Source organism: Antennarius striatus, chromosome 9 (assembly GCF_040054535.1).
Source record: "Antennarius striatus isolate MH-2024 chromosome 9, ASM4005453v1, whole genome shotgun sequence".
Taxonomy (NCBI): Eukaryota; Metazoa; Chordata; class Actinopteri; order Lophiiformes; family Antennariidae; genus Antennarius; species Antennarius striatus.
In genome coordinates, this window is record NC_090784.1 from 10,103,775 (window position 1) to 10,118,231 (window position 14,457).

Consider the following 14,457-nt stretch of genomic DNA (forward strand, 5'->3'; position numbering starts at 1 on the left):
ACAGAGCCGTTACGGCTTCGTCGGACACAGTGGTTTGTTTTCTTCTGACAGCAAAGAAAAAAAAGAAAACAAGGTCTGATATTAATGTTTTATAGTGGAATTTCCACAGGTTCCCGCTATTGTGTGTGTTTATATATGTATAAACACACACACACACACACACACACACACACACACACACACACACACACACACACACACACACACACACACACACACACACACACAGCAGAAAGGCAGGCCTGAATTAAATGGTAATTAATATTAATTTGTAGTGGGGACTTATAAGTACCTGGGGCTGCAGCTGGACAGCAGACTGGTCTGGTCGCACAACCTGGACTGTGTATATAAGAAGGGTCAGACTAGGTTGTACTTCTTAAGGAGGCTGGCCTCCTTCAACATCAGCTCTGATCTGCTCAGACTGTTTTACCAGTCCATTGTATCCAGCGTGCTGTCTTACGCCATTGTGTGTTGGGGTGGTGGTGCAAGGAAACGGGACACAGAGAGACTCGACAGGCTCATCCGGAGGGCTGGTTCTGTGATCGGTCAGGATCTGGACTCAATACAGACTGTTGTAGAGAGGAAGACTATGTCCAGGTTTAGATTGATCCTGGGTAACACCACCCACCCCTTGCACACCACCTTTGCCCAGCAGAGGAGCTCCTTCAGTGGCAGACTGCTGTCACCAAGCTCCTCCACTGAGAGACTCAGGACCTCCTTTGTGCATCGTGCCATCAGAGGGCACAACCACTCTCTCAGGAGGAGGGGGGCTGAAGCCGCAGGGTCATCAAGGTCTCGGGTGAGAAGGAATAGACGAGGGGGGCCTGGGACGCACTGTGGGACACTTTGTGGGGGTCCTTAGTGTCAGTTTACAGCTTGGTACATCCACGTGTTTCTGCTTCTGATCATACATCATCTACACCCAATGCTTCTTTCTTCTCTCATGTCCCTATGCTTCCTTTTATTCTAGGTTCTTCTGTTTCCTGTTGTTATAATTATGTAACAGTATGTAAATTATGCAATTTATACAACGTCTTTTGGCTGTGCCATTTCTCTCTGTCATTGTTATGTTTATTTATTGTATCTCTTGTGAGCAGATGTCACCTGAATTTCCCTTCCCTTGGGATCATTAAAGTATCCATCTATCTATCTATCTATCTATCTATCTATCTATCTATCTATCTATCTATCTATCTATCTATCTATCTATCTATCTATCTATCATCTATCTATCTATCTATCTATCTATCTATCTATCTATCTATCTATCTATCTATCTATCTATCTATCTATCAATCATAGGAAAAAGCAGAGAGTTGCTCAGCATTTCAAATCTGTATGTCTCTTTCTAGAGGGAGTGTGTGAGATCTGGCTGACCAGTGAGGACACAGGAGCTTATGGTAGAGACATAGGAACAGACCTTCCTACATTGCTGTGGAGATTGGTGGATGAGATTCCAGAAGGGGCCATGCTGAGGCTTGGTATGACCAACCCACCATATATCCTGGAACACCTAGAGGTATGTGCACCACCCCTTAATTCATAATTTTCATCTGACACAATAATACATCACAGATAAATAAAACTTAAATACGTATGCAAGGCAGATAATTTCTTTTCACTATTAACATCCCTTTTGTCTCTCGTGTGATGCTTTTATGTGAACAAATAATAGAGCAAATAATATTACTTTGTCTAGATTTAATAAACTAAAAACCTGTCTGGTTTGCTTACCAAGCAGTTTAGCTGCACAACTCATACTCTATTCATTAGTGCAGCTCATTCACTTCCCTCCCTAATGAGTCAATTAAGGACCATTGTGTCCTCTTTAGCAACCTCATTTTATCAGTCATTATTGTCTTCCCTAATGAAACAATGGACATTGTTAACCCTTCTTTCTCTTGCAAGCTTTCTAACCTTCTGCCTGCATTTTTGTGTCTGCCTAACGTGGTACATTATCATTTTCCACCACATCCATCCTCTACTCTCGAACAACAAATTAACCCAGAGAATTTAGATAATTTGTTTCAATAAATGAAGTAGGAGTTCTAAAAAAAACATTGACATGTTTCTGTTTTAGGAACAGCGTGTTATGTTTCAATTGCATTTGTGTCGAAACCTAGTAAAACTCATTCAGCAAAATGAAACAAGCTCCATGAAGTCGCAGCCTTATTTCTTCTGGTATTTTTAAATGCTTGAAACCAGTTTCAAAACATTTTTGTAGAGATATGGCCTTGGAAATGGGGAAGCCATGATTAAGATTTTTTAGACAGACTTGAATGAAGGTGCATCTTGGCAGTGGTACACTCACTTTAAGTGGCTTTCTGAGGATGGTTTATTTGTCCTTTGTGTGAGATAGGGAATAAAGTGTTTTTGATGCACACAGACCTTTTGGTTCACCATGCTGTAGCCTTTTTATGTAATTATAAGTTATAGTTATACAGTGCAGGTTTGCCAGTTATCCATTACTGAGCATGTTGTTGTCCAGGGTTGTGAGATCTGCGTCACCCCAACCCCTAACCTTAGCCTCAAAGGCACTAACCTGCTTTTTGACAACTGTAACGTGATATGTTTAATTGATATTCAGTAATGTGACCTTGTCCATTGTGAGCTTAAAAGCTAAGAACATCATCCCTTTCGAAACACTATCGCACTAGCAGCACTGAGCCTCAACTTTCAGAATCCTTTTCTCCGCTGGAAAGACTTTTGAGAGAGTATTCACCTGATCAACCAAAAATTTTAGATGCATTTGACCGAAGAAAAACCCTGTGGTTCACCTGTAGTATGGAGGTTGCCAAATAAATGTAATTTAGATGAAGAATCATCCTTTACTAGTCCCGAAAAGGGAAATTCTCTTCTCACTCACCAATATATATAGTTTTATACAAGTCCCCGAACAAACATACAACACAGTAGGGCGCCAAGGGCGCCTCGGCAGTGGCTGGGAGGTGAACTGACACCTCCCACTGTCAGCTCACACTCCGGAGGATGTCTTGGTGGGAGCAGGAATCGAACTGCCGATGGCTAGGCGATGTCTGGTCTTCAAGACGTCTGCCGCTGAGCCACTGCCGCCCCACTGATAAAAGAAACATGTTTAGTCATGTTTCATTTTCTGAAATTCATTTAAAGTTTATGTTTGTTTGAAACCCGTGACAAAGTGTTGCTCGCAGCAGAATGTAAGAGTACATGCCAATCACATCAGTCCATAAAAATCAAAACATTCTTGTAATAGATTTTTGTGCTTCTGTGCTTCAACTGTGAAATACATGGATATGCATTACTGAGGGAATTTGACTGTGTGACTCTTTTTGGTTCTAAACCTAATTTTTAAACAACATGATTCTTGAATTGGTCATGAGTATTAGTATTCCAATTCGCAGCTTGAATAATATTGTTTGGAAAGCATAGAGGATAGAAATATTAAAATAATGAAGAAGATGGATGGTCAACACAGTGTTAGAAGGATTTATAAAACTAATAAAATGAAAGTTTTTGGTGAAGAAAGGGCTTGTGAAGTTCAAAACAGATCCAGTTTCGAATCAAACAGTGAAGGAAAATTGAAGATTATAGATGAGTGGAATGACGACAGAAATTAAAAAATGGGGATGAAGGGCCCAGGGAAAGATATGAGTTATAAGAGAAGTGAGAAACTGCTGTGGGAAGCAGCAATGGAGGTTGTAATTAACCAGGGGTTAATGGAGGTGGCTAATTGTCCCCCACATGTATAGGTAGGCTTTCTGCTTGGCTACATTACAATTAAAAAACCTCCCTCCTAATGATAGGGAATAACAATTAACTGATAATTAGAAATATACTAGGATGACACACTGCTCTAGTGTGTGTGTGTGTTAGTGTGTCTGTTAAGAATCGTCTCATATGCCATTGGGCCTTTTATTGTTAATGTCTATGCCTCAAATTGATTTTTTTTTTTTGGGGGGGGGGCTTAATTCCTCAGTCAATTAACCCACATAAGGAAAGATAAATACTCATCTTTAACTTACCATTGTCTTTTATATCTCCATTCCCCATTCACTCTTTATACTCTCTTCTATTTTCTTCGTGCGTCTGACTGGGAACTCCCCATGATTTATTGAATAAATTTCAGAAATTTTAAACTGTAAATATGCCCGTACACAGACTGACGTTCTGGGCTTAGGGTGAAGCCCTCCTTGTATGATGATGAGGTTTCTTGTTTGGATATCTGGAATTTATATGTCCTCCTTTGACCAGATTATGACACTAAGAACTTCATTGTGGCACTTTCCTGATCAACAGTTTCCTGAGATATCCCAGGGTGTTTGTAGCTGTTCTCAATATCAGACTTTTTTGTCTGGTTTTTCAAACCAGAGTGTGATAATTTTGTCTTTGTTTTTTCTTACTGAATATCTCAATTTTACGTGTTTAATGAAAAGTTCAACACATTTCAAAAAGAAAGATTGATTTTCATTAATTTTAAGTAATTTTTCATTGTTATCTTTGTCACTTATTTCAGTGACCGTTATGGATTTTTCTTTACTTAATGTAAGGATGCCAACAATTTGTTCACAGTGATATAAGTGATGTCATCAGTCACAAGAATAATGCCTTGTCAAATTGAGTGTGCCTCCTCCAGAACAGTACATGCAGTTGATCACTTAAAACATGATTCTTCAGTAGAACATGCTACAACTAAAACTCCTTGTCTTGTTCTTCTAGTGTTGGAACCTTTTAGTCAGAAATTAAATTATGTTTTGCCCTGTAAATTTTGCTCTGTAAACTTTGCAATCTGAATATGTGTCATCAGTGCAACTGCTCTGTGTATGCATTTGAAGTAGAGATAAGACCAAACAGTATAATAAGTTCTATTTACTTTTTAACATGCATACAATGTTTGTGAGTGTTCTAGTAGCATAAATGTTGACTTCCCTCTTTTCTTAGCAGGTAATTTTTCAATTGCTGCTGTTTAGACTGGGACTAATTTAAACTAGATCCAACATTGTGGTTTAGTGTAAGCTGTTATAATTTGAAATGCATCAACAAAGCATGATAAATCTGGAAATCATTTTAGATTTTTATTTTTTGTTTGTTTCATGGTCATGTGCGTCAGGGTATTGTTTCATACTTTCCCTTTTGTTTGATGGCCACTTTTATATGAGGAGATATCTTAAACTGTAATTTCATTTATTTCGTTTGCTCCACATTTATATAAAAAATAGTCATGTTTAGAATAGGCCCTACAACTAAATATGAAACTGAAATAGATATATTACCTCATAATGTATTGTCATCTTTATAGTCAGGAAACATGTACAGTAGAGGCATAAATGTCAGAGACCTCATTTGTAAGTCAAACCAAACTTAATTGTCATTTATCTGTAGATACAACAGTACCACCTCTGAGGTCATCCAGGGTTTTTTAGTTTGCACATGCGGTGAAGGTCTTAATCACAGTGACAACCTCTGTACATTTAGCGATATAGCTAGTTACTGCTTCAGTTACTGTGACTTGCACAAACTCATGCTTCAATATCCAGCGTAGTTGACTCCTGATATTCAGGTTTTCATAAAACAATATATAGGTGAGGATATTCTTGCATCAAAAAAAAAAGCATTTCTAAATTTTGAAAAAAGACACAAAAAACAATTTAGATTTAAAGGACTATATGTTTTAATCAAGATTGCGGACCTTTAACTTGATATAAATGCAATCTTTCATTTCTCCGACCTCCTTCTCGTTTCTGCACCTTGAAGTAATTATTCCTAATTACTCATCTTTTTGTCTTTTTTTTTCAATTTCTGTCATAATGAACGTAATCACAGCAATAAAAAAAGTGTGATTATAATGTTGAAGACCAAATCTTGAAGGTGGATTCATTCCTCATTCTTAGCAAAGGCCAAAATATAACCCCCTTTTTTTTAAGAGCACGAGCACTTAAATAACAACATCATACCGAATGGCTGTGATTGAAACTGAAAAGGCCAAGATAAATCTCCACTTCTGCTAAAAGATCACTGTTTCTCACAGACAGTTCCTCAGATCAACACTTCCTTACTGTCTCCCTAGGGCACACAAGAACACACAATTTCCTCTCATATGCAGCCAGTTTTTTTCCTGACAGATGAAGACAGCCTCACAGTACCATTTGCTGATTGGAGCAGTTAAAGGCCCAATCTGATCTCAATGGCCACTTGTATCTGACATTTTAGTTGATTGCATCATGCCATCAGTAGACATTTTTACTTGAGTATTTGAAAGTAACAGTGACTCAAGCAATTCCACTTTTTTATGCCCCTTTTGAAACTTAAGAGTTTTACTATATTTACCAGATGGTATAATATATAACAAATAATATTTTGAAGCTCATTATTTTCCAATATTATCTCCAATATTATGAGTTTAATTCTGTAAAAACACATATTATGCAAAGCCCATGCCTGATTGTTTGTGTGTGGTTGTAGTCTTGCCTTTTGACATTTTTAGTTTTTTACAAGTCCAGTTTTTCTTGTTTCCATGGTAACATGACTTTTGAGTTTGAAGGATAATAATAGTGTCTTGAGGATTTCTGGCAAGCTATACATTTTCAACTTAGCAAAACCTTGCAGTCGTAAATACATGCATTATCCATGTTAAATTAATTGGTCTAAAATGACACCAATGAATGATCCTGCTTAATTATGTATGTGCTTTCTGTCATCTGATAATAGAATAGTGAGTTTACCTGTCAAGAAATAAGCTACAGTATATAAGTAAAGTTGCCATTACAATTAGTGAGAGTAAAAATAGACAACCTCCTTAAAGAACCTGTCAGACCAAGAGGACTGGATTAGAGGTTACCCGTAATCCTCCTCCCACATGATTCATTTTGATTTTAATAGAGTTGTCAGAAATGCAGCTCAAACTCTCTTCCACTTAAATTCTGGGAGTGTGATCCTCTAAGGTTACTTGCTAAGGGTGTTTTAAATGAACAGTTTGCTCAACTTGATTGACTCAAAATGTTTCATTCTAAAGTAGCATTTTTGGAAAAAAAAAAAGTCAAAGAAGCAGAAGTGCACATCTGTCCTTGGTTTGTGTAATTTGATTTTCATCCATGCTGCAGATAAAATCCAAAGCCACCTTAAAATGTAATTTTGCAAAACGGTTAAATTTTGCTTCTTATTTCAAATTCCTTGAATTAATTTTTTCAACATCATAAAAATCAATCCATAATTTTTTTTTAATCCTATTGTCAGATGTTATGTTTTGGCCATAAATAATCCTGAATACAAGTAAATAGTTTCTGAACTACAACTATGTACTCCAGAGTATCCGAATTAATTTTTGCTTTTTCACTGAAGCAATTTACTAGCAAGAAATTTGTGAGTGCAGTGGCTACACTTGACCTTGAAAAGATTGATAGGCTGCCAAATACCTGTAAAAAGATGAAAACTCCCCCCCTATACGTTTGCTGATATTTTTCATGCCCATGACTCAAACATTCATGCACAAAAATACAGTTACTGAAATATAGTCACAGTAAAACAGTGTGCCTCAACATTAGTCTCTACTGCTGCACTGGATTATGTTTCTTGAATTATTTTGGTGAACTCTGATTTTTGAAAGCTTGATTTTTAAAAGCTGCCCGTCCATTTAGAGATGATAATAATTGTGTCAATTATTTTGGGGTTAAGATTTTACTGTGAATAGCCATAAAGAATAAAGTCTTTGATAATAATGGTGAGGAGTAAAGAAATTATTATGGTTCTTGTGGTTCACGCGTTCCAGGACCACCCGTGAAAAACAAAATCCCCCCATGCTGATATTAACCTCCCGTATATCTGTATTACCTTTTCCCACACTCTATTAGACTGTTTAAAGCACTTCTGTGTTAAAGAAAAGTCGCCGGATGAACCGTGAGTCGGAAAGCAGCGCACACACACAGATGTGGTCAGCCAATAGCATGCGAGTATGGTATCACTTGACTACCTGTTAAAATTCCACGGTGTAGTGAAGCCCTGCATCTTGAAGCGCGAATACGCCAGGGATTACTGTATTTGAATGTAATCCAATGTAATCCAAAATTATAGAGCACCAATGTATTTAGTAGTGCTAGGTATTTTGGTGTATTGTCGATTGTTAGGCTTGTTTCAAATATAAAATCTGTGAAAAACAATTTTGACAAAATCATGTCAATGAAGGAACAATCTGCAAAAACTACAGTTGCTACTAGGCTCTTATCAAAATTATTCAACTTACATCTGTGGCTCTGTGCAGTGTGGCATTTCAGAATCTACATGTGCACATAATCTCCATCTCTATGAATGAGTAAATGCTTCTTTAACACCTTGAATTTATTTTCACTGTTTGACGTGCTGTATGTGCTCCAGAGAAAATCAAGTGCATCCCTGAAGTGTTTGAAATGTTCAATACCATTGGGAGCTCAGTCCTTCTTTTTCCTGCTGCATATATTTCTCACTACACTACACACTGGTGCACACACATGGGGATCTGGCCTATTATCTTGGGAACTGCTTGTAGAATCATTTTCTCTACAGCCTCCCATGGGTGAACCCTGCTAATAGTCTGTGGCTTTCTGTATACACTGTATGTCAACACCCACTACTTTTTTTATCAGTTTGCTTTAGAATGTTCCTTTAAATCCAATTATAACCATCTCTGTCTGCATATTAACAGTGTGGAGTTACTGACATTTATTTTATCTATGCTATACTGAGTGATGAAGTAAGCACCATATAGAAATGTTGAGAGTGCACTAATTCAGAATGTACATGTCCTTGGAAACTCCCTCAAACTCAAACTTAGTCCTCCTGCCAATATTGATTTTACTGTCAGCGGTGTTGTGTTTTATCTTGAACTACTAGTAAGGTCCAGCACCGTTTTTTTAATTCTGTTTAATATGCCTGGTACAAATTTTACAGCAATTATTTTTTCTCATCCATTCTATTTTTTTCTATTCTTCTCTGTATTTTGCCAAATATACTGGTTTTATTTTCAATTTAGAAATGAAATGTCATTTTAGTAATTTGTCTTTAATAGGGGTGACTGTAGGACGTATTTGAGCAAATAGGTTTAGAAAAACCCAATTACACTTCACAAATCACGTGTTCTGTTATACATTTTCCAGGTAATAGTTTGAATTATCATTTAATGACACTTGTACAGCCAAATAGTTGCAAGTGGTTATTTTTTTGTTATGGATTTTTCGGTTTTGACCTGAAAGGGTATTTCCACATCAATTTTATATTCTCGGTGACAGGTACATGCCTGTTGTTTTAGATAATAAACAAGCAAATTTTTATCCAATTTTTATCTGTTTTGTTTTTCAACATGTTTACTTGATTCCCCATATATATGCTGTCATTAATAGCAAAAACACAGAAATCTGTGACATCTTTAGCGGGAGTCTAAAAAACAATATTCTACCTCACACGTGAGGTGAAGCCTAGCATCTCAAAGCGCAAATAGGCAAGGGATTACTGTACAGTGGTACCTCTACTTACGAAATTAATTGGTTCCGGAAGAAATTATGTAAGTATAAAATTACGTAAGTAGAGATGCTTTTTCCATGCAAATGCCCTAATCCGTTCCAAGCCCCCAAAAATTCCGCCATAATTTTTTTATAAAGCATAAAAATGCATCAACACATGTAACAAATACATGTTACGATTAGATTATTACACAATAAATGAGAGTTGTACATGACATAAAAAACAAAGAATAAAGAATAATAATGACGGTCATTTACCTTTTAACTGCTGTTACCATTGTTTTTTGCCCTCTTTGGTTCACGTGCTCCTATCGCACGACACCGAAAAACAGAGTGAATTCCAGTCCTCCTTTTGAACTTCTCCAACCACCCACGCAATGCCTTAAACTCCTTAAACTTCCTTTTGTTTTAATAACGTGCCGATTGTAGATAGATTACGGCCATATTCTTTGGCGAGATCAACCAAACGCATCCCTTTTTCATGCTTTTCTATGACCTCTTGCTTTGTTTGTATGGACAAAAAAAACTCTTTTGTTCGTCTTTTCTTTTCCTCTTTTCTCTGTCACTTTCTTGGGGTCCATAGCGAATACTCAAAAAGTCAATACAGTATATTTACGTAAAACTATCAGACTACCTCACGGGTCGAGAGCCGAATGACAGGACACTGCATAAACACTGATCTTGCTCCACACAGAGGTGGAGTGGCATCCCTCTTAGCCAATGGGATGCCAGGAAGATACCATGTACCGTATTTTTTGGATTATAAATTGCTCCGGATTATAAATCACACCAGCCAAAAAATGCATAATTAAGAAGGAAAAAAAAAATGAGTCGCACTGGAGTGTAAATCGAATTTTTTGGGGAAATTTATTTGATAAAATCCAACACCAAAAACATACATGTCATCTTGAAAGGCAATTTAAAATAAAAATAAAATAGAGAACAACAGGCGAAATAAGTATACGGTATATTACACGTTACGTCGTTACTGACATGCCTGGTAATGTCAGTAACGACGTAACATATTAAGAGTTATTCAGATAACTCTAGCATAAAGAACACGCTAACAAGTTTACCAAACTATCAGTTTTCACTCCATATCACTAAATCCAATGAAATCTTCATCCTCGGTGTCACTTTTAAACAACTCCCCCAACTCAGGAGGTGGACGATGCGCCGTTTCCTCTTCTACGTCACTTGCGTCAGACTCACCGTCAGTTACCAGCAATGTTGAAATTGTCAACACAGGCCTAGAGCACCCTCTTGCGGTTAAGTATGAATATAACATGTGAAATGATATAATTTATTAATATTTTCACACATAAGTCGCACCAGACTATAAGTCGCACACCTGGCCAAACTATGAAAAAAACTGCGATTTATAATCCGAAAAATACGGTAATAGCCAATGGCAGAGCAGCTATGAAAACGTTGCATTCAGGAACCTGTGGGAGATTCGAGTATCAGCCGATACTGTGTTTTTACATTACGTAAGTCGAAATTTCTTTCGTAAATAGAGCCAAGAGCTGAGAAATTTCGTTGGTAGAAAATTTCGTAAGTAGAGACATTCGTAAGTAGAGGTGTCACTGTATTCCAATATAAGTCCAAATACCGAGCCCATGAAATTGTTTCTTCTCCACTCAAATTCCTGCAAGACACAAAAGGTTTAAGGGCAAAAGTAGAATTTTTTTTTTTCCTGACCTCAACATGTTTCTGGATAGCGTCAGCTTTTATATGAAAAGTAAAACAAGAAGTGGTGAACCAGAAATGATTGAAAAAAAACCAAGGACAAAGGTAAAATACATGATTTTTGAAGAGATGATTGTGGAGAAAGGATAATTGTTTTTTTTCTCTTAATTTTGTCTTTTTTTTAGTTTGATAAATGTTAAAGGGTTAAATGTTTTTTTGTTCAGAAAATGCACAGTATTATTGAAAACCCTCTTTACGTGAATCTCCTTTGGATTTTGTGTCAACGTAATTATTTTGTAATTCGACTTTTATGAATACACATGATGTCAAAAATAAAAACTTTCTCCTCTCTCTCTCTCTCTCTCTCTCTCTCTCTCTCTCTCTCTATATATATATATATATATATATATATATATATATATATATATATATATAGAGAGAGAGATAGATATATATATATATATATATATATATATATATATATATATATATATATATACATACACATCTTTTATGTGATATCCAATGTGGAGGGGGTTGATCGAAGATCCTTTGAAACAAGATTGTCAAGATTGAGTTAGATTTCTTGATTAAGTTAGATTATTATGTCTATCTGAGCTGATCATCCAAAGATGAGAAGATCGTATCAGTCAGAGAAATGGGAGGCATGGGCAGAAATTTGACACAGAAACTATATGTACAATTCTAATAGATAAAATAAATAAAATTAAGTGTACTGTACCAAGAAATGAAAGAGTTGGAGTAGCACTTAAAATTTGCCAGCAGACACCACTGATTGATATATTCCTAATCATCCTTAACTGTAAAGAACAGTTAACTATTAGAAAGACTTCAACTCCAGAGGGATATTTGCTTACATAAAGCTGGAGATGCATGATAAAGGACTTATGTGAATGAAAATTCCTCCGCTTTTAGATTAATCATAGGTTGCCATCATTAGTTCCATGAAACCCAAAGTAGCATGCCATCCCCCTATCCCTTACAACACACATTCATGTTAACATGCACACATGCATGCAATCTGCGGGGTCTGTCATGGCCATTGGTGAGTTATCAATGTCGCTGATGAGCTGAACCTGCAGCAGTTAATTGGGATGTAGTGAAAGGCGATTGCTTTTGAATGGGACATTTCATTTTTGCAAGCTCAGTGTTATTCTTCAAAATACATAATAGTTGAATGCATACATGAACGTACCAATTGTGATAAACACAGGGTAGTCATCAGACTTTACTGAGAGTTAATAGTAATACACATTTAAAAAACAGTGATCCATATTACCAAATATGTTCTATACTGTGTTCCAGTATATCTCAGTGACACCCAGTGTTGCCTTGAGTTGAGCACTTTGAGTGTGAAGGTGAAGAAATATCAGATAGGGCTCTGACAGTGATGGTCTATTTTTTTCCACAGTAAATTCAATATAAGACTGTAGGATGGCATTTAAGTACACTCCTTTATAGTGAGGCACACAATCTGTAAGCACTCTCCACTGATTGGTGTCACATCGACTGTCACTTTGCTCCTTTTACAAATGCCTCAGACTATCTCGTCACTGCTGGCCAGAGGATGAAGGTGTACCTTCTCCCAATACAGCTGTACTGCCGCCATGTCCTACAATTTTTAATCTTAGATTTGATGTACCGTATTGGCCAGAATATAAGACGACCCTGATTATAAGACGACCCCCTCTTTTTCAAGACTCAAGTTTGAAAAAAGACTTTTTGAACACCAAATTTAATTTTTATACAGAAAATAATTACGGTACATCTGAAACAAATGATTAAAACAATATATTTGAGAGAAAAAGCATTTTATTTTGTCTCATTAAAATCATGCAGAAGATGTCTATCACATCTTAATATCTGAACATTTAAATATGTAAACTAAAGTGCAATCACATTTGTAAATGAATGGCTTCTGGTTTTTGAAATGTAAATAACATTTTGTCGCTACGTTTCTCAATTTTGTGTTATCACACCTCTTATTTTCTTATTTTCTTTCTTACAGCTATTTATTATTTTTATTCTTCGTGCTACCGTTATTTTTTTTTTTTTTTTCTTCGTGACCTGGGTTTGCTTTGGCGATTCAGAGTAAACAAAGGGAGCTTACCAGTGGCCTCTCTGCCGTGTCCACTGTCTTTGATCACATAGTTTGTGGGGTTTTTTTTGTATGGACAGACATGCGCACATACTCACACACACACGCACGCACGCACGCACGCACACACACACACACACACAGACAGACACACACACACACACACACACACACACACACACACACACACACACACACACACACACACACACACACACACACACACACACACACACTTCTATTGAGCTGATTTCTGTCACCAATCAAGCTCCATTTTCTCACTAAATTAATTCATTTTAATTTGGGGCTTCCATTGGTCAGACCCCTGCGGTGCACTGTAACTGTGTGTGTATGTGTGTGTGTGCTATTTTACTATATATATGGAGGCAGGAACATCTTGCGAAATATTTTAATTGAGAAGACAGACTCATTTATTCCACTCCTCGTTTTTTCTTTTTGTCTTTCCTGTGGTGATTAATATGGTAATGGCATAGTCTGATTATGTCCATCAAAAATATGACATCTGTCACCACTTCATTTCTGTGTATAAGTAAACCCAAGTGAGAGTGAATGAAAAAGGAGCACACCTTTCATTGGATAAGATTTTCCTTTCTTATATGCATGTCTCATTTAATGTAGCCTTTTAACATCTCTTTTGAAAATGTCTTTGGTATAACTGTGAAAGTTGCAACATGACTCAAAGTTCTGTGCTTTCTGTTTTATACCCATAAACTGAGATCAATAATCAATATAACCACAATAAAATTGTATAGGTTTGTTGGTTTGCCTGAAAATTTTAACTTTACCAGATATTTATCTTTCTATGAACATGTGTACAAGTTGTAGGTTATCCGCCAATGTTTAAACAAAAAAATAACCTTTTCTATTATAAGGACTACAGTCATTATGACAGTTATAGTCATACCGTACTTTTTTGATATAAGACAATTACAGTGACAGTGAAGTTACCTATGCAATTTCCTCCGGGATTATTAAAGTATCTATCTATCTATCTATCTATCTATCTATCTATCTATCTATCTATCTATCTATCTATCTATCTATCTATCTATCTATCTATCTATAATGTTTTATGACAGAAATTGCGTGAGAGATGACACAATTTTGTCTTGATCTGAACCCACATAAACAAGGGCTACAATTTCCTCCGGGATTATTAAAGTA

The 14,457-nt window shown here is 36.5% G+C and overlaps 1 protein-coding gene across 1 annotated transcript in view; it reads left to right on the forward strand.

Moving 5' to 3' along the window:
• cdkal1 (CDK5 regulatory subunit associated protein 1-like 1) overlaps window positions 1-14,457 on the forward strand; it is a 252,411-nt gene that overhangs the window by 138,410 nt on the left and 99,544 nt on the right. The window contains exon 9 of the mRNA XM_068323764.1: window positions 1,353-1,519. Within this exon, the coding sequence (XP_068179865.1) occupies window positions 1,353-1,519 (167 nt within the window). The remainder of the gene's footprint in view (window positions 1-1,352; window positions 1,520-14,457) is intronic.